Genomic DNA, 22,168 nt, shown 5'->3' with positions numbered 1-22,168 from the left:
ACCTATGCTGGTGACAAAAGGCCTCTTGCTCAGAGTAAAAGGCAGACTGTATGATGCATGTGTACAAACAGCCATGCTACATGGCAGTGAAACATGGGCCGTGATTGCAGAGGATATGCATAAGCTTGCAAGAAATGAAGCCAGTATGCTCCGATGGATGTGTAATGTCAGTGTTCATACTCGACAGAGTGTAAGTACCTTCAGAGAAACGTTGGACCTAAGAAGCATCAGTTGTGGGGTGCGAGAGACGTTTGCGCTAGTATGGTCATGTGGCAAGAATGGATGAAGATAGGTGTGTGAAAAAGTGCCACACCCTAGTGGTTGAGGGAACCTGTGGAAGAGGTAGACCCAGGAAGACCTGGGATGAGGTGGTGAAGCATGACCTTCGAACATTAGGTCTCACTGAGGCAATGACTAGTGACCGAGACCTTTAGAAATATGCTGTGCGTGAGAAGACCCGGCAGGACAAGTGAGACCATAACCCATGACCTTTACCTGGGATGTAGACAGTCCACTTATGCATACCTTTCTGCCTTGGGACACCAAACTCTGCTTGCGAAGACCTGTTGAGGCAAGTGAAATTGAAATCGATCAAAAAACCAATGGAAATTGTAGTTGTGATACAAGTGCCGGTGGCATGTAAAAAGATCTATCCGAATGTGGCCATTGCCAGTGCCGCCTTGACTGGACTCCATGCTGGTGGCACATAAAAAGCACAACTGATCTTGGCTGTTGCTAGCCTCGCCTGGCACCTGTGCTGGTGGCAAGTAAAAAGCACCCACTACACTTACAGAGTGGTTGGCATTAGGAAGGGCATCCAGCTGTAGAAACACTGCCAGATCAGATGTTGCCTGGTGCAGCCTCCTGGCTTCCCAGACCCCAGTCGAACCGTCCAACCCATGCTAGCATGGAAAACAGACGTTAAACGATGATAATGTCTGTGTGTGTGTGTGTGGTTGTTATATCTTTTTCTGATAACATAATAGGTTAGATAGGATGATGTTTATCTTACAATAACCAATAATATGTTGTGCATGTATAGTAATATTACGATTATGAAATTAGTATTAGCTTATCTCTCTCTTTCTCACGGAATCCCTAGGGTTCTGGAGAACTCTAGTCGAGAAACGCTACTCTATCCACTGACCTATGCATCTTCAGGGTAAAGGCCACCCAACTATATTGATGTTATTGATAGTGTCTACACAAATGAAACTGAAGCTAGTGAGAGATGGAGATTCTTGATGTAGCATGGAGAAATGCATTTGGATTGCAGCCCCTGGGAGGAGATGCCGAAGAAGGTGTAAATTGAGAAATTGTCTGGTTCATATTTTAATGTTACTAAAAGCTCCGCCCAGCTTACTAGTTTTCAGTGAAACTGTCCAACCCATGCCAGCATAGAAAACAGGCATTAAATGATGATGATGATGAAAATTCATAAAATACTGTCTCATAGAAGAGGAAGACCAAGGAAGATCTTCCTCTTCTTGTGATGGTTGATCTGAGGAAGCTGAACCTTACTACAGAGATGGCAGAGGACCATAACAAATGATAAGATGTTATGTTGATGAGGACCACTCAAACTCATGGAAAAATAGACGTAAAACTGAAGATGATGATGATACTGAGTAATAAAACCAAAGCTGTTCTTTTAGCTACACATTTACAGGTATTTTCATTGTCAATTTGGTTCTAATTTTTATAGCGTTTCTACATTATCAGTCGATACAGTTGTTCATTAAACTTATTGGTAAACAAATTATCGGTAGAAATATTTCTTAATTGAATAAGAACATTAATTGGAAAATTTTTAAAACAAAAAAATCAATGAAAACATTATTTACTTTTGGTCAAGAAATATCTTTAGATTGTCTGGAACTGATATAAATCAAGTTCTTGGAACTTTGTTGATAAAGACAGATACTTGATTAGAGAGTCTTTCATAGCACATTGGTAGTGAGTCTAAAACGGTGCTTCTCTAGCATTTTTTTACCCATGGATCATTTCGATTTTTATTCTACACTACTTGACCCTAATAAACATGCAATTCTTTAAAAAAATCCTTTTTTTTTTTATAATTGAATATTTTTAGGGATTGCATAAAACATTGTTAAAATATTGGAAAGACTTCTACCTGTCCCCGTCCCCATTTTCTCCCAAATTTGTTTATTTTTGTACTTTTCTTTGCCAAAAATCCCCGTTTTTGAATATGGAGGTTCCGGAAAATTGCCAAAAATCAGCATTGTGAAATCCCCCACCACCACCACCACCACCACCACCAACTTCTTAAATTTTGACTTTTTTCCCCAACACTCACCCTAGAACCCTAACCCCATAACCGTAAGTACAGAAATGTTTTGGAAGTTTTGTCTGACTCATGATGTCTGTATTTTTCTGCATATTTAGAAAAAAAATTTTACAAAGATATTTGGAAATTTTTTTCAGAATCATAATCTCCATATTTTTTTTTTAAATGTTGATTTTTGCCAATTTTTTTGCCGATTCATATTCTCCATAGCCGAAAAGCGGGGTTTGTGTCAAAAAAATTTTTTTTTAAAGGGTAGTTTTGGAGGGTATTTTGTATATTATAGAAATAGAGCTAATTTATTACACATAAATTTTAACAGCAAAATCTTATATACACTGCTAAGGGTTATGTGGACCCCAGTTGAGAATCACAGGTCTAAAATCTCATTGGCTCATGAAGATCTCTCTCTGAATGTTCCATGGAATATATCCCTCCCTAGGTTCAATACACAGGTCATTAATTGCAGAGTGTATGTGTGGTTGTATTCTTTACTTTAACACCGGGTAAGAGTTGATAACAGGAAGGGCATCCAGCTATAAAATACTCCCTCAAATATGTATCCACCTAACCTGTACCAGTATAGGAACATCAATGAAAATGAATGAATACACACATGCATCTTATTCTATTTAATGTCTTCCTTGTACATTTTGCATTCAAGTCCTGTGAAACTTGACTTTGCTTGTCATTATAGCCTTAATTAAATAAGTAGCAGGTATGTAACAGAACCCATTCAGTCTTTTATTCTACCCAACGTTATGCCACTGTAAAAAATTATTTGCCAAAACCTATTTTTCTTTCTTTTAATGTTTCTTTTTTTCTTTCTTTCTTTCCACAGCTGTTTTCATACTCTAGAATTATTACCAAAACTCTTGTATGCAACAGTCCATTACATAAGAAAAGAATCCTTAGATGTTCCTATCAGCTTAATCTGTCGCCTGGTTCTTTCCACAGATGGTATGGTCATTCAGTTTTCAAATGCTATAAATGCAGATCCAAAGGTAATCTTGCTGTTACAATTACATAATTAAGAATATGACACAATTATTGTATAACTATTGTATAATTATTCTTCATCATCATCGTTTAATGTCTGTTTTCCATGCTAGCATGGGTTGGATGGTTCAACTGGGGTCTGGGAAGCTAGGAGGCTGCACTGGGCTCCATTCTGATCTGGCAGTGTTTCTACAGCTGGATGCCCTTCCTAACACCAACCACTCTGAGAGTGTAGTGTGTGCTTTTTACGTGCCACCAGCATAGGGTCCACATGAGGCTGGCAATGGCCACGATTAGTTGGTGCTTGACGATAGCTAGTCAAGGTGGTGCTGGCATCGGTCACGTTCGGATTGTGCTTTTTATGTGCCACCGACACAAGTATCACAACTACAATTTCCATTTGATTTTCATTTCAATGTTGATGTACTTGACTCAATAGGTCTCCTCAAGCACAGCATGTTGCCCTACAATCCAAGGTACTTTTCACTGGGCTAGGGTTGGTTATGCGAAACTGGTACATTAATGTCAGTTGTCCATGCTGGCATGGGTTGGATGGTTTGACCAGAGCTGGCCAACTGGGGAGCTGCACCAGACCCTTGTCTGATTTAGTATGGTTTCTACAGTTGGATGCCCTTCCTAATGCCAAACACTTTACAGAGTTTGCTGGGTGCTTTTACATGACACCACATGGATGCTTTTACATTGCATCACACATGCTCTTTGATGCGGCACTGCATGGGTGCTTTTACATGGTGCTGTACAGGCACTTTTAGGTGGCGTCATCATGAGTGCTTTACACCACCAGAGTTCTTCAATATTTCATCCCGCGTCTTCCTGGGTCTTTCACTTCCACGTGTTCCATCTACTTTGAGAAGTCAGCACTTCTTTATAGAGCTTGGTATTGTATATATTAATTGCTAGCTTTAAATTCTACACAAAATCTGTAAAGATACACTTAAAAAAATTATTGTATATTTCTATATTGTATGGTTTGGAGATTGGGAAGTCTCTCCAGTTTGAACCGCTGCTTCTCTGCATTGAGAAGTCACAGCTCCAGTTCAACTGACAAGTGATTAGAATGTTCCAGGACAGAATCACAAGACGGATTCTTCAAATTGAGCCAACTGACTAGAGACGTTGGGATAGACTAGGAACGAGACAGTTGGACAATATCTATGGTCTCAGTTGCTCAGTCTTGTGACTCTAGCAGAAAAGTGCAATGATGGTTTTTTTTCTGATAGGACCAGTATGGAAGAAGTGCCTGAGGACTCTACCTCTGCCAGATCCCTCCCAGAAATAGTGGACAGAAAAAACAAAAAAGGATGGATTATTATTTCATTCAAGTGAGGAACTGGCAGAACAATGAAAGCATTGGTGGAAATGTCTTAGAGTATTTCTTCTGGAGCGATTATCTGCCAAAGCCTACTTTGTCTTTTCTCTGGAGGAGTGGTTTTAAATGTGTGTTATAAATCAACAAACATAACATTATAAATAATTATTCCCATTGTTGAAAATGCTTTCTTCAAATGATGTAGGCATGTGGTTCAGAAGGTTGCTTCTGAACTCTGTTGGTTTGGGTTCAGTCCCACTGCATGCTACCTTGAGCAAGTGTCTTCTACAATACAGATAGCCACCTGATGCCTTGTACAACTACAGATAGCCAACCAAAATCTTGTACAAAACTGAAAGGAACATGTCAGGTGTATATGTATGTGTATGTATGTATATATATATATAAATATATTACTCAAAGAAATTCCAACTTTGTCTGTTTATCACATTTATAACAATATAATATAATGAAATGATAGAATATTAAATGTCCATTCTGATTGAACTAGTACTTTCAAGCATTAAACTATGCAATCTTCAGGTTCATGTAGTAGTGGTGACAATTATGTTTAACAATTTACAACTGTAGTGATATGGCTAAAATGTGTGCCTTAAACACATTTGTACAGACTCCAGAATGTTAATTTTTGCAAGCTGTATTCTGACCAATCAGTGTGTGATCTTACTATATTCTTCTATACATAATCATACACACCTGTGTACCTACCTACTTACTTACCTACCTTTATATATGGTTGGTGTTAGGAAGGGCATCCAACCATAGAAATTGTTCCACAAAAGAGAGTTTGAGTTCGGGTAGCTCCCTGCTAGCCAGCTTCATGTCAAATAATCCAACCCATGCCAACATGGAGACTGCATGTTAAACGATTATGGTGATGATGATACGTGTGTGTGTGTGTGTTCATATGTATGTGTACCCTGCAACCATCAGGGGATGGTTGTAACAAAGTGCCATTGTGCCACTGTCACACGCAAGTGTTCAGTTCCAGTCTCCTCTGAAAAACTTACCTTGCCAGGAGAATATATTAACTTGATCAAAACATGTTAGGGTCAGTGACTGGAAGAGCATCCAGCTGTAGAAATCCTGCTGAAATAAATTCTGTCTCCTGCAAGCATTGAAAAGTGGTTGCTAAAACAACACACACACACAACCTCTATCTACCAAATTCATTGACAAGGCATTGGTTGGCCCAGCGGTATAGCAGAAAACATTCACCCAAGGCACCATGCAGCAAGCCTGAACCTGAAGTTACAGAATTGCAAAGCAAGTTTCTTAATGACACTGCCATGCCTGAGCAATCTGTGTGTGTGTTTTTGTATGTGTGTGTGTGTATACACACATACATAGTGAGATAGATAGATAGAGAGATTTTATGTCTATTGTTCATTGAAATTTGGTTCGATTAAAATTGATTACTTCCCTTAGTAGTACTCAATACAAAATAGTAGTGTAGAATTTCATATTTCTTTTTTCCTTTATTTGATCATTCACACTACATTCATTTCAGCCTCTCATTGCAATGATTCCATAATGATTATGTAGAGAGTAAGTATTTAAGTGATTGATGTTGCCAAAAATTTCAGCATTTTATATTTCAGTTTGAAAACATTTTATAATTTTAAAAGAAATGTTTAAAAAAAAATAAGACAAACTAAACAAGAAGAAACACTAGAATTTTCTTAGCCTTTTTTTTTTTTAAATTGTATTTAGCATTATTTTGCTCTTGGGGGAAATAGAAAAAAAATTTGAAAACAATATTACAGCCATAGTAACAAACTAGACCAGATCTGATTAAATATTCTGATGTCAAACAAGAACAAAAATGGAAATATTTATTAAAATTTTACATAGATGTGTTTGTCTTGCTTTGGCTTTCTTCCAGGTTATTAAAACTATGTTTGTCTACTGTCAAATATTATAGATATGGTCTGCTGATTCTGTAGATAACATTCTCTCTTGGTTATCCATCTTAAATTTTAAGCTCTGTAGAAAATCATCTTAACAAGCAAATCAACTATTTTCACTGAATCATTTAATTAAAGCCAAACAGGTGATATTTCAATATCCAGGTTGGAAAAATATATTTATTGTCAGGATTTTCAATTATATGACAATATATCTGATGAATATTTGTTCTGATCTTTTAAAGAATACCCTTGTTTCTATTTGCATAAACCCAACCCAAAATAATTAAAGAAGTATTTTATATATATATATATATTGTATTCTTTCTCGTTAGTATGCTTTCTTCATTATTTCATATCTATTTTCATTTGATCATTAGAAAAGTTGAAGCTTTTCAACATTTCCAATCATCAAATATATATATATTTGATAACTAGAAATTGTCTGTGTGTGTGTGTGTGTATATATATATATATATATATATATATATATATATAGTTCACAGTTGGCAACCTGATTCTGAGGTTCCACTCACTCTGAAACATATGTAGCCTGAATTTTTATATATCATCATCATCATTTAACGTCCGCTTTCCATGCTAGCATGGTTTGGACAATTTGACCAAGGACTGGCAAACCAGATGGCTGTACCAGGCTCCAATCTGATCTGGCAGAGTTTCTACAGCTTGATGCCCTTCCTAACGCCAACCACTCCAAGAGTGTAGTGGGTGCTTTTATGTGCCAGTCAGGCGGTACTGACAACGGCCACACTCAAATGGTGTTTTACGTGCCATACACACACACACACACATATATATATATATTACAGGCAAGAAAGTAAGTTTCAAATGCATTATAGCTGTGGGAACAGCAGAGAAAGATTAGGCATTTACCCTTAGAAAACAAGAAAAAGTTGCTAGCAAGCAGCTATGAGGAATTGAACACAATACCTCTCAGTTACCAGCTAAGTGGCTCCAACAGCTTCCAAAGCTTGTTTATTTTATATATATATATATATATATACTGTTGTGTCTGGGGAGAGTAATTTTCTTTTTGTGCTTTATAATGTAACACACTCACTGGTAAAATTTCCACTTATTTCTTATTTTTATTTTCCTAAAATTTTCGTTGCTTCTTGTAACCTTTTCAATAGTCTTGACTGTCCGTTATTTACACTGCAGGTTTAAAAAAAATAATTAGGGGTTGATTTGTTCAATTAAATCCTTCAAGGTAGTGCTCTAGTATGGCCATTGTCCAATGACTGAAATGAAAGATAAAAGAGTTTTACATATAATTTGTTCCAGTTTTAGAAATATTTCTCTTTCACTTTCACTTTTCTGCTTGCTTTTACCTTCACCTCACCCTTGCATGAGTTACCTTTTCTTAGTTTCTACTTTGATGTTGGTATATAAAACAGTTGACCTTTATCTTGGACATCAGAGACTATTTGGCTCACAGTTCGAATTATCTCCCCTTTTAACCACACTCTTCAACATCATTTACAATGACCAGTTAATTACAAGACAGGGTTTGTAATATCCACTACATGGGTTAATAACTTTCACAAAGCCAATACAACAATGAAAAAACAAAAAAAAAACTTCCAAAGCTGTACCCCATAGCCTTGTCTACTCTAGGTGTCAGTTGTGGCTAAAAGGAAACCCAATCAATTGTATCTCCCAGGAGATTGCCAAATACTCTCCTATTGATTAGGATATTTCTTTTCTTTTCTATTCTTTGTCTGCTATTTTTTTTTGTCTGTTCTATTTCAGTTTCCAGACAACTGTATTTTTATTTTACTATATTTTATTTATTTGTTTGTTTGTTTATTTATGGTTCACAACTTTTGATAAAACAAAAATGGAAGGCAAATGTCATAAAAAAAGTTTTAGAAACTACTCTCAGAAATATATCTATTGATTTGGATTATTTCTGTTTTAATTTTGTTATGTATCATGGCTGTTAGCATTTCTCTCATTCTGTCTTTCCCTCACAGAGTCAGTCTCTTTCTCTCTCCCCTCCTCCTTCTCTCTCTTCCTCTTTCTCATGGTCACATGTGCACATAGTCTCTTTCTCATACAAAAACAGTCACAGAGTGATTCATACACACAGTTTCACATGTACGGTCTGACATGCTGTCTGTCACTCACACTCACACAATCACTCACGCACACTCATACATGCACACACACACAGTCACTCATGCACATGCATGCATGCATACATACACTCATTCACACACACTCACTCATGCAGACACACACACTCATTCATGCAGACACACATACATGCAGACACACAGTCACTCATGCACACACACACACACAGTCACTCACACTCACACACTGTCACTCACTCACACAGTCTCTGACACACACACACAATCACAGACACACATTTGCTCACTTACACACCCATGTGTAGAAACAAACACACAAGCAATCATTTCAAAGGAATAACAATCATAAATTTTAGGTTGGTGTATTAATACATGGACATACAAAAAAACACAAAACAAAATCAAAACAACATTGAATTACAAGGAATAAATAATTAAATGAAAACAATACATGAAAGAGACGAGAAAGAAATATTAAAGAAATAGACCAAATTGAAAAGAAGCAAACTTAAAAGGAGAGAGAGAGAGAGAGAGAGAGAGAGAGAAGGAGGGAGAGAGAGAGCAAAGTTATTCTTTTAAAAAAGAATAAAGAAATATTAATAATAGGAAAATGAGAAAAGGATATAAGTATATTTCTCAACTGGAAAAAAGTTTGATTATTAATCCTTTCTACTCTAGGTATGAGGCCCGGAATTTTGGGGGAGGGGGCCATTCAATTAGATCGACACCAGTATGTAACTGGTACTTAATTTATTAAACTCCCGAAAGGATGAAAGGCAAAGCTGACCTCGGCGGAATTTGAACTCGGAACGTAGTGATGGGCGAAATCCACTAAGCATTTCGTCCAGTGTGCTAACAATTCTGCCAGCTTGTCACCTTAATATAATAATAATCCTTTCTACTCTAGGTACAAGGCCCAAAATTTTTGGGGAGGAGGCCAGGTGATTAGATTGACCTCAGTATGTAACTGGTACTTAATTTATTGACTCCCGAAAGGATGAAAGGCAAAGTTGACCTCGGTGGAATTTGAACTCGGAATGTAGTGACAGGTGAAATGTGCTAACGATTCTGCCAGCTCACCGCCTTAATGTAATAATAATAATAATAATAATTCTTTCTACTCTGGGTACAAGGCCCAAAAGTTTGGAGGAGGGGGGCCAAGCGATTAGGTCAATCCCAGGATGTAACTGGTACTTAATTTATTGATTATCGAAAAGATGAAAGGCAAAGTCGAACCCAGTGGAATTTGAACTCAGAACGTAAAGAGACAAAATACCGCTAAGCATTTCACCCAGCATGCTAACTTTTCTGCCAGCTTGCCACCTTATTTTTTCAGCCTGGTCTTTATTCTATTGGTCTCCTTTGTTGAACTGCTAAGTTACAAGCATGTATATACACCAACACCAGTTGCCAAGCTGTAATGAGGGGACAAACACAGATACACATATATATATATATATATATATATATATATATACATACATACGCATATCACTATCCTCACCTCCTTGGCTCCAAGGCCATATTTTGTTTGACTGTTTGTCCTTATCCACCATTCTAAATCATATTCTGTGTCATTTTGCTTGTTTTGTTTTGTTTGCTCTTGTCCCTAATTCTCCGCAGGAAAACATTTTTTGCGGGCACCACCAATTGGGAAACACTCAGTCTTATCGTTAAAGCTGCCAAACTGAATATTACCAATTAGTCAATAACTGGTGAAGAATTACAGACCTTCTGCTGGTCTCCCATTTGTTTTTTACATTCAGTATATGTTAACATTGTTTGTTTATCATGATCATCATTGTTTAACATCCGCTTTCCATGCTAGCATGGGTTGGACAATTTGACTGAGGACTGGTGAACCAGAAGGCTGCACCAGGCTCCAGTCTGATCTGGCAGTGTTTCTACTGCTGGATGCCCTTCCTAACGCCAACCACTCCGAGAGTGTAGTAAGTGCTTTTACATGCTACCAGTCAGGTGGTACTGGCAATGGCCATGCTCAAATGGTGTTTTTGGGTGCCACCTGCACAGGAGTCAGTCCAGCGGCATTGGCAATGACCTCGCTCGAATGTTTTATTTATATATATATATATATATATAAATGAGCACTCTGTTGGTTACAAAGAGAGTTCCAGCTGATACAATCAATGGAACAGTTTGCTCATGAAATTAACATGCAAGTGGCTGAGCACTTCTCAGACACATGTACCCTGAAAAAAGTCCGCAGAGAGATTCAGCGTGACACAGAGTGTGACAAGGCTGGTCCCTCGAAATACAGGTACAACTCATTTTTGCTGGCTGAGTAGACTGGGGAAAACATGAAATAAAGTGTCTTGCTCAAGGACTCAATGCATCACTGGGAATTGAACTTACATCCTTACGATCATGAGCTGACTGCCCTAATCACTAAGCCATATGCCTACATACACACACACACACACACACACACACATATATATATACATATACAACAGGCTTCTTTCAGTTTCCTTCTACCAAATCCACTCACAAGTCTTTGGTCAGCCCAAGGTTATAGTGGAAGACATTTGCCCAAGGTGCCACACAGTGGGACTGAACCCAAATCATATGCACTGTTCAGTTGATCTTCACTTTAGCTTTATTATCATTATTATTAGTTTATTTGTCAGAGTTCTTTTGTCACACATTCTGTGGCCTGTTCAATGACTTTCCATTCCTCATGCCCCCCCCTCTTCTCTCCTGTCTCTATTCCATTTTGTCTTTCTGTGGTATGTATCCATATCTGTGCATGTTTGTATCTATGTGTGTGTCTCTGTGTTTGGCATGTGTGTCTTGCATGCATGTATGCGGGTTTGTATATCTATCACACCGTTTTGTACCCATGACATGGTTCCAGGTTCAGTCCCACTGCATGGCACCATGGGCAGGTGTCTTCTACTATAACCTTGGGCCAACCAAAGCCTTGTGAGTAGATTTGGTAGACGGAAACTGAAAGAAGCCTGTCGTATATATGCATATATATATGTGTGTGTGTATGTTTGTGTGTCTGCGTTTGTCCCCACAACATCGCTTGACAACTGATGCTAGTGTGTTTACGTCCCTGTAACTTTGCAAATCAGCAAAAGAGGCTGATAGGATAAGTACAAGATTTACAAAGAATAAGTCCTGGGGTCGATTTTCTCTACTAACAGTGGTGCTCCAGCATGGCCACAGTCAAATGACTGAAACAAGTAAAGGAAAGTAAAAGAAATGTACACACACACACACACATATCAAATAAATAGAGTACAGTGAAATCACTTTGAAGTGTGAAAAATTCAACAGCCCTGCCTCAGGGAAAAGTTGACAAGAGAGAAATTTAAGAGATTCTGTAAAATCTTACATCCTCTCTGTTTGAGAAACTGGTTACAACTGAGATTTCATTCATAAACTGTTTTTATGAGCATACATTAATAATTGTTGTTTATTTTCAGGCTGTACCTTTTATACAACAAATATTGTTATCTCCTAAAAGTTCACAGTCCATGTTAAGTGACCTTGTGTCATTATGCTGTCATTTAGCAAGAACCTCCTCGGATTACATTCCAATTCTAAATACAATATTAATGGGACAGAATGGTAAGTGCTTCCTCCATTGCTTTATTTGAATCAAATGCTTCTCTTCTAAGTAGAAATGCCGTTGGTTCTCAAACATGTGTATTTTAAAGTATTATTCAATAATTGGCTTGACTGGCTTCTGTACTGGTGGTATGTAAAAAGCACCAACCGTTCATGGCTGTTGCCAGTCTCCCCTGGCAGCTGTGCCAGTGGCACATAAAAGCACCCACTACACTCTCAGAATGGTTGGCATTAGGAAGGGCATCCAGCTGTAGAAACACTGCCAGATCAGACTGCAGCCTGGTGCAGCCTTCTGGTTTCCCAGACCCCGGTTGAACCGTCCAGCCCATGCTAGCATGGAAAACAGACGTTAAATGATGATGATGATGAGTGACAAATTCTTTGGAGTTTTTTTTTATGATTAACCTAAATAAATGGCACTCCCATCTCAGCTTCTTCCCAGCTATTCCCACCTACCCTTATACACGTGCATTTATTCCTTTATCATACTTTAGCCCCTTGGTTCTCAACTGGGGTTCATAAAATATTTTGCCCTTAATATTTATGCACAATAAATTTGTTATACTTTTACAATACACTAAATATTTTCACAATTTTGTTTTATGCAGTTCCTAATAATGTACATTTCCTAATAAATGAATGTGAAGGCACTTGGCTCAGTGGTTAAAATGTCAGGCTCACAAATCATGCAGTAGTGAGTTCGATTCCTGGACTGGGTTGTGTGTTGTGTTGTTGAACAAGACACTTTATTTCGCATTGCTCTAGTTCACTCAGCTGCAGAAATAAGTTGCAACATCACTGGTGCCAAGCTGTATCAGCCTTTGCCTCATCCTTGGATGACATCAGTGGCACGAGAGGCTGGTATGTGTGGGTGACTACTGGTCTTCCATAAATAATTTTACATTATTTACATTTGACGGATATTTGCCCTCATCTTGTTTGTTGTTAACACGACATTTCAGCTGATATATTCTCCAGCCTTCATCAGGTATCTTGGGGAAATTTCGAACCTGGGTTCTCATTCCTAAGGTATTTTTCGATATTATTATTATTGTTATTATTCAGGTCATCAACCACGTTTGGATGGTGCTTTTTCATTTAAACCAGTGGTTCTCAACTGGGGGTTCATATAACCCCTGGGAATTCATATAAGATTTTAGGTGTCTGTGCAAGAAAAATAGTTATTGGGTCCCCATTATTATTTGAAAGGTCCATGAAAAAAATTTGTTTAGATTATTTATTACAAGAAACAGCTCAGTTTCTTCAATGTTATACATGGTCTAACCTACACTAGGTATTCCAAAAGAAGTTTCTATAAAACAAGTTTTTAAATATCAAATGGCTATGGGAGTCCACCAGAATAAAATAGCAATCAAAGGGGTCCATAGGTAAAAAAAAAAAGTTTGAGAACCACTGATCTAAACACACATGTACATATGACAAGCTTCTTTTAGTCTCAACCTATCAAATTACCTCACAAAGTATTGGCCAGGCTACAGCTATAGTAGAAAACACTTGCCCAAGGTACCATATAGTGGGACTGAACCCAAAGCCACATGTTTGCAAAGCGATACTTCTTAACCATATACTCATACCTGTGCCTTTATTATTAAATTTAATGGACACAACCTTCTCTTCAATACATAGGTGATTACTCTGTGCTCTCTGCCCTGTTGAACTATGAACCTTCTGTTCTGAAATCTCGTGTCTGCAGTTTACTTGGCAATATTTTAAAACATACATCATTTTTGTGTGAAATTTTCCATAAAAGGTAAGTAAAGCCTAATTTACTTTGAACCTTTTTTTTTTTTTTTTATTTATTACCTCTGCCTTAGCGAAGGTGGAGGTATTGTTTTCAGTTGTGTTTGTCTGTGGACAAGATATCTCAAGGACTGCTGGATGGATTCGGATGAAACATTCATGGATGTTTGGCCTTGTGACTGGCACAAACTGGTTAGATTTTGGGATCAATCCGGTACCGGACAAGGATTCTGGATTATTTTTCCTAGTTTTTTTACTTAATTCTTGAGAGCAGTTTTTTTTTAGAGAGAGTTAATTTTTAGTATTCTCATTTATGAGAGCAGTCGAGTTTATTTCAGATATTCTCATTTTAAAAACAATCTCCAGCTAATCATTGAGAGGACATTGGTATTGTCTTGGTGGAGGTTTGTGCTTTCTGAGAGTTCTTGTTTAATATACATTACTCTTCAAATTACTTTTGTAAGTAGAAAGGAAATGTGTTTTTTTTTCCTTTCTTTTACTGATATCTTTGGTAGTTGATATTTGATTGTGATTAAGTTGTGCTGTGAAAGCATTGCTTTATGAGAATATATGGAGTTTCTTTTTAAGTGGTAATTTCAAAATTGTTTAGAGAACAGTAAAAGGAAAATTAATTCCATACCTTAAACTACTAAAAATAAGTATATGGGAAGTTAGTTAAGTGATGAAGTTGGGTGGCTGGGGGGGGGGGGGAGAATAAAAACTTATATACAATAATAATAATTATTATCTCAGTCCTCTAAGTTAATCATAGCAACCAGCAATTAGAGTTGAAATTAGTTTAAGGAAGTGAAGTAGTCTCTGTGTAGAAATATAGCTTTAACCCTTTTGTATCTAAACTGGTCAAATTTGGCCCAAGTGTTTTATTTGTTGTATGTTCAAACTGGCCAGACCCAGCCTCTCACACCTACCCTTCAATGTCATTCTAAAAATAAACAATCAGATCTTTGAAATCTCAAAGCTACAGGTCAAATGGATCCCTATGCTTCTATTCTCTCTTGCTGCCCTGAACCATTTCACTTGTTAGCCATTCTTTACCCATTAAGATTGCTCTCCACACCCACATGTTACAGCAGGCTTTACCCTCCCAGAACCACCAAATTGTCTCTTCTCATGCATTACACCTCTTTTATTTCTCTCCTCTGCTCCAGCAGCTAACCCAAACGCATCATCTCTCTCTCTCTCTCTCCTCCATCAACTGTATCATTACTCCCACACTGCTAGTATTCCTGAAGCCTCCCCAACTTATGCACCCCTACCCCAATCCTTACAGCTGATGCCTACCTCCCTCTCCAACTTCCTGCATCTCTTCCCCCACACACCCTTGCAAACTCTCACTCCCCTCACTGCTACACCTGCTACTTGAGGTGTCATCTGGACACCTCATCACCACTGTCTATCTCCTTTGAGATACCTCTAATTCATTCTCACTTCCTCTCTTTCCTAAATATGGGCAGCCACGTAGCTCTTCCTCTACAACAAGAACCTGCTCTACTCCAACATCTTCCATCATTCCTTAACCCTTTTGATACCAACCCAGCTGAAACCAGCTCTGGCTCTATAGTACAAATGTCTTGTTTTCATAAGTTTTGAATTAAAATCTTCCACCAAATCTTAGTCACAGTTTATATTCCTGACACTAGGTGAATGATAACTAAACTTTTTTACTAAATTCTTTGTTATATTTAAAATTAATTGAAAGAAACACAAAGCATCTGAATAGAAATATGATAACAAAATGATTAAAATATACAATAGAGAAATTTCTTAACCCTTTCGTTACCAACCTGGCTGAAACTGGCCCTGGCTCTGAATACAAATGTCTTGCTTCCATAAGTTTTGAATTAAAATCTTCCACCAAACAGTCTAATTTATGTTCCTAACACTACCTTAATGATAATGACTTAATGATTTCCCACCCACTTACCTTTACTTTTCCATGTTTGCATGGGTCAGATAGAATACAAAGCAGATTTTGTACAGACGGATGCCTTTCTTGTCACCAACCATCACCTGTTTCCTAGGAAGGTAATACTTCCCTATGGCTAGATAGGTTTCCAGCAGAATATTCAAAATGAAAGACACTGCTTGTATAACAGGGAGAGTTGTTTATTGCTACCACATGAAATCAAGGAGACACACACACACATGATGGTCTTATTTCAGTTTCTATCTACCAAATCTGCTCACAATGCTTTTGGACAACCAGGGGTTACAGTAGAAGACACTTGCCCAATGTGCCATGCAGTGAGACTGAATCTGGAATCAAGTGGTTGGGATGCAAACATCTAACCCCCACAATCACACCTCCACTTATCACTTATTTTTGTTTTGTGTGTATTTGTGAAAGAGAGAGAAAGACAATATGGGTGCATGCCATCAAATACAATTTTACAATTTTCACGGAGAAAAAGTGGCTGAGTTCCTTTTGAATGTTGGGCTTCACGGAGGCAGTGACCGAGACCTTTGGCAATATACTGTGCTTGAGAAGACCCATCAAACCGAGCAAAATTGCAGTCGTGGAAGATACCGGTGTCACACGAATTGGCACCCGTGCCAGTGGCATGTAAAAGCACCCCGGTGTCATGCAAATGGCACCCATGCCAGTGGCATGTAAAAGCACCCCAGTGTGACACAAATGGCACTTGTGCTGGTGGCACATAAAAGCATCTATTACACTCTTGGAGTATTTGGCATTAGGAAGAGCATCCAGCTGTAGGAAACCATACCAAATCAGACTGGAGTCTGGTGCAGCCTTCCAGTGTGCTAGTCCAGTCAAACTGTCCAACCCATACCTGCCCGGTCAAACCATCCAACCCATGCCCACCTGGTCAAACCATTCAATCCATGCCTGCTCGGTCAAGCTGTCCAATCCATACCTGCCCAGTCAAACCATCCAACCCATGCCAGTTCGGACAAACCATCCAATCCATGCCAGCCCGGTCAAACTGTCCAATCCATGCCAGCCCAGTCAAACTGTCCAATCCACGCCTGCCTGGTCAAACCGTCCAACCCATGCCAGTTTAGTCAAACTGTCCAATCCATGCAAGCCTGGTCAAACCGTCCAGCCCATGCCAGTCTGGTCAAACCATCCAACACATACCAGCATGGACAACGGATGTTAAATGATGATGATGAATTTTACTATTTGCACAAGTTATTGAAACAGGAGTTTACTCGTAAACAGTCAGCAATGAATTGAATAGGTGTTTTAGTTTTACCTTCTTTGAAATCACGATGCCATTGTAGAAGAGTGAGAGAGTGAGAGTGTTTGAACTTTGCAATAAAGCAGACGTCTCTGCTTCAATATATTATATAATTCATTCTAATTATGGCACCATAGAGACAGATTGGACAGCTAAATTAAGACTGTTTGTGTTGAGTTGTTTCATTTACCTTGTAAATAAGGAAAAATGAGAAGAGAGATTTGAAATTTTGTACATTTGTTATATCATAAGAAAAGATATTATTCAATATGTCGACTAGTAACTCTTATAATTGATTTGAATGCAGAGTCATGCCTTGTTTGCCTCATCCGATTAGACAAAGTTGAATGCTTTACTAATGGCAGTTTTCAGTATGGTGACATTGCAGTGATGTATTTATGACACCTATTTAAAAAAGTCAAATGGATTCAGATCTGCAGCACTAACTGACAGGTCAGACTTTGTTGGGGATAAACAATGGAGGTTTCATCATCATCGTCATCATTGTTGTTTACGTCCGCTTTCCATGCTGGCATGAGTTGGTTGGTTTGACTGAGGGCTGGCAAGCGAGAAGGCTGCACCAGGCTCCAATCTGATCTGGCAAAATATTCTTTTTTTCTACCTTTGCCCACCCTCACCTTGAATACTGTTGTTTGCTATGGTCTTCCTACACAAGCCAGAATATTAAAAAGCTTGAAGCACCCCAGAGATCAATTACAAAAAAAATTGATGGCATGTCTGGTCTTTATTACTGGGATCGACTCGTGAATCTCAAACTGCATTCTCTCCAGCGCTGGTGAGAGCGTTTTATCATTTGTATGATGTGGAAATTGTTCCGACAGTATTGCCCAAATGATATTGGTATCACTTTTAAAATCCACCCAAGGCTTGGTCCCCATGCCATTCGTCCTGTACAGAAATCATGCTCTCAGCACATCACAACACTAAGACAGAACTACTTCTCTTCAACTGGACCTGCTCTTTTTAACATCATTCCAAAAGGAGGAAAAGATTTCATAACCTTCAAAAAGTTCCTGGATGAATATCTCCAACAAATTCCAGATAAACCACCTATGCCTGGAAATATACTGCTGCAAACAACAACTCTTTAATCGAATGGGCAATGGTGCCTAGAAATAACTATACAAAAATACATTATTAAATGTCTTTTCCAGGTGGTGCTATTAAGTTAGCTATGTCCTCTTGGGCCAATGTGACCAAAACCTATCTAAGTATCTAAGTACTGCTTGGCCCTGTTGAAGAGAGCAGTACTGTTGGGTGGCACTGAAACCATGATGCAAACTTGACTGCAGAAGAATAGATTGTTCCTTGATGGCACGTTTTCATTTATTGTCCCTTTTTCCATGCTGGCATGGGTTGGATGATTTGATAGAAGCTTGATGCCCTTACTAACACCCACTACTTTACAGGATATACTGGATGCTTTTCACAAGGCTGTGGCACTGGTGAGGTCACTAAGTAACTTACAAGACAAGGCAGCGAGCTGGCAGAAATGTTAACGCGATGGGCGAAATGTTTAGCAGTATTTCGTCTGCCATTATGTTCTGAGTTCAAATTCCATCGAGGTTGACTTTGCTTTTCATCCTTTTGGGGTCAATAAATTAAGTACCAGTTACGCACTGGGGTCGATGTAATCGACTTTATCACTTTGTCTGTCCTTGTTTGTCCCCTCTATGTTTAGCCCCTTGTGGGCAGAAAAGAAATAAGTAATTCACGAGACAAGACCCCTTAGATGAGGGTAGGGTGTAGGGTTATGTTTGTTTTATATATTTTGTAATATCATAGTACACAATGGCTTCTCTCTCTCTCTCTCTCTCTCTTTTGTGTCAGCTGATGAGAGGTTAAAGTATGATAAGAAAACATCCCATCATTCCTTGTATGTTACAGTGAGCTCCGTGTAGAATACATATGGTATTCCTTATATCTCATACTGCAAGCTGTATACATGACACCTATTTATAATGTTATAAATTGAACCAGTCAGATATGTCCAGTTCATGTTTACTGTGTCACTGTCTTTAGTTAATTGGTTTCTAATGCCACAGTATCTCTCTCTCTCTCTCTCTCTCTCTCTCTATATATTATATATATATATATATATATATATATATATGTGTGTGTGTGTGTGTGTGTGTGTGTTTGTAAAGAAAATTTTACAAAATATCTAACTAAATTTCTGATTGAAAAATACCCTTTTCCATTTAATTTCAATTAGAAAAATGTATATTAAGTATGTGCTTAATTCAATATAATTTGATAGCCTGCTGTAGTCTATTTCCTATGGGTTAAAATTCTAATCACCACTTAACTGGAATTCTCATTATGATATTTATACTTTCAGAGATGCACTGTTCAAGACATTTTTAAATTGCTTAAAGGATAAAGATGCAAATGTGAGAAAAGTGAGTATTGTACTAAAATTGTAATTTGTCATTATTGGGGGGGGGGGGCACATACAAATATAAATATGCACTCAAAGTTTTTATATCATCATCATCATCGTCGTCATTGTTGTTTAACGTCTGCTTTCCATGCTGCCATGGGTTAGATGGTTTGACTGAGGGCTGGCAAGCCAGAAAGCAGCACCAGGCTCCAATCTGATCTGGCAAAGTTTCTACAGCTGGATGCTCTTCCTAACGCCAACCACTGCGAAAATGTAATGGATGCTTTTTACGTGCCACTGGCACGAGGGCCAGTTGAGTGGCACTGGCAATGACCACCTCGAATGGTGTTATTTATGTGCCACCAACACAGGAGCCAGTCAGGCAACACTGGCAGCGATCATACTTGAAAGGTGCTTTTTACATGCCTTCGGCCATGACAACAATTTCACTTGCCTCAACAGGTCTTCGCAAGTGCAGTTTATTGCCCATCGATTGAAGGGTACTCTTAAATGGGCTGGTTAAGCTTCACTGGCATAGGCCATGGTTATGGTCTCATTTGGCTTGCTGGGTCTTCTCAAGCACAGCATATCTCCAAAGGTCTTCGTCACTTGTCATTGACTCGGTGAGGCCCAGTGTTCCGCAGGAGTGACTGTGGGGTAAGTAGCTTGCTTACAAACCACATGGTTCCAGGTTGTCCAACTGCATGGCACCTTTGGTAAGTGTCTTCTACTATAGCCTCGGGCTGACCAAAGCTTTGTGAGTGTATTTCATAAGTGAAAAAAGTCCATCATATATATATATATATATATATATGTAGGTGTGTGTATATGTTTGTGCATCTCTGTTTGTCCCCCAACATCGCTTGACAACCAATTCTGGTGTGTTTACGTCCCCATAATGGTTTGGCAAAAGAGACTGATTGAGTAAGTACTAGGCTTACAAAGAATAAGTCTTGGGGTCGATTTGCTCGACTAAAGGCGGTGCTCAAGCATGGCTGCAGTCAAATGACTAAAACAAGTAAATGAATATCATCATCATCATCATCATCATCGTTTAACGTCCGTTTTCCGCGCTAGCACGGGTTGGACGGTTTGACCGGGGTCTGGGAAGCCAGGGGCTGCCCCAGGCTCCAGTCTGATCTGGCAGTATTTCTACAGCTGGATGCCCTTCCTAACGCCAACCACTCCGCGAGTGTAGTGGGTGCTTTTTACGTGCCACCTGCACAGGTGCCAGAGGGGTCTGGCATCGGCCACGATCGGTTATTGCCTTTTTTCGTTGCATTGCGGCAGGGGGAGGGTTCCGGCAGAGAGAAGAGAGGGAGAGAAAGTGGGGGGTGTGCATGTAATATAGGGGAGCACCAGTGGGGAAGGTTTGGGGTAAAGAGAAACGATGACAGGTAGGGTTGGTGGCAGGTTCTAGACAGAATGAAAAGTAGGAAGTAAAACGTAGGATATCACGAGTGGGGGAGGGGGCTGGAAGGAGATAGCCGGTTGAGACAGTGACACATTTCAAAACAGGAGGAACATAAGATAACAGGTTAAGTCGGACGTTTGATGAGCTGTGGCGCTAGCTGTTTCTGTCTAGGGGGAGAGAGGCAGGGGTAGATACATAGTGAGAAAGTATATTGAGGAGGAGGGGTAGGAGGAACAGACACACGTAGTGGTGGCGGTGGTAGAGGGGATATCCGGTGAGGATGGTGTAAACAGAGTGTTCTCCGGTATGGGTGGTGGGGGTGGGAAATGGCGGGTGAACCGCGAATGGCGGCGAAGATTTTGATTGGGGACGGTAGTGATAAGACTTAAGCAATCGGGGTTTGAAGAAATTAACAGAGTAACGAACGAATTAACTTGGTACCGAGGGGTTAAGAAAATTAAAGGGTTATATTTTGTGGGGGACCATAAGAACAAGCAGAATTAGTGAATAGATTCGAACATTTATGGGTTAGCGGCAAATGTATGTATGTAGTACAAGAGTCGGAAGAAATGAAATGAGAATTCTTAGCTTGCTATGATCATCGCTGTGTGGTCAAGAAAGAGTGAATGAAAGAGGAGCACGAGGTGATATTATATAGGTTCACCGGAAGTGGGTTGGAAAGACGGAAGTTTTGATTGAAGACAGGACAGTACAGTAATGGCGGAGAATTCGATTGGGGACGGTGGACGAACGAAATATCTTCATACCGAGGCATTTTTAAAAAATTAAAGAATTTTGAGGAGGAAAGATCACACAGGTTAGCGAATGGCGGCAAAGATTTTGATTGGGGACGGTAGTGATAAGACTTAAGCAATCGGGGTTTGAAGAAATTAACAGAGTAACGAACGAATTAACTTGGTACCGAGGGGTTAAGAAAATTAAAGGGTTATATCTAAAATCATATATTCACTTACATCCATTTCTCCAAGCTAGCATGGGTTAGATGAATATATTTTGGGCATTATTTTACAACTGGGCAGTCTTCCCCAAGTGGACTGCTCATTTGTCACATTTCTTTTTAGATGA

At 38.9% G+C, this 22,168-nt stretch overlaps 1 protein-coding gene across 2 annotated transcripts in view; it reads left to right on the top strand.

Annotated features, from left to right (window-relative positions):
* Positions 1 to 22,168, top strand: part of LOC115216481 (serine/threonine-protein kinase 36-like) — a 182,874-nt gene that overhangs the window by 142,772 nt on the left and 17,934 nt on the right. For both annotated transcript variants that reach the window (XM_029785887.2, XM_036504210.1), the window contains exons 26-29: positions 3,147 to 3,309; positions 12,135 to 12,279; positions 13,927 to 14,050; positions 19,627 to 19,687. In XM_029785887.2, the coding sequence (XP_029641747.1) occupies positions 3,147 to 3,309; positions 12,135 to 12,279; positions 13,927 to 14,050; positions 19,627 to 19,687 (493 nt within the window). The remainder of the gene's footprint in view (positions 1 to 3,146; positions 3,310 to 12,134; positions 12,280 to 13,926; positions 14,051 to 19,626; positions 19,688 to 22,168) is intronic.

Source organism: Octopus sinensis, linkage group LG1, assembly GCF_006345805.1.
Source record: "Octopus sinensis linkage group LG1, ASM634580v1, whole genome shotgun sequence".
In the NCBI taxonomy this organism is placed as follows: Eukaryota; Metazoa; Mollusca; class Cephalopoda; order Octopoda; family Octopodidae; genus Octopus; species Octopus sinensis.
Note: the sequence above shows the minus strand (reverse complement) of the source record. Positions and strands in the feature narration are given on the sequence as shown.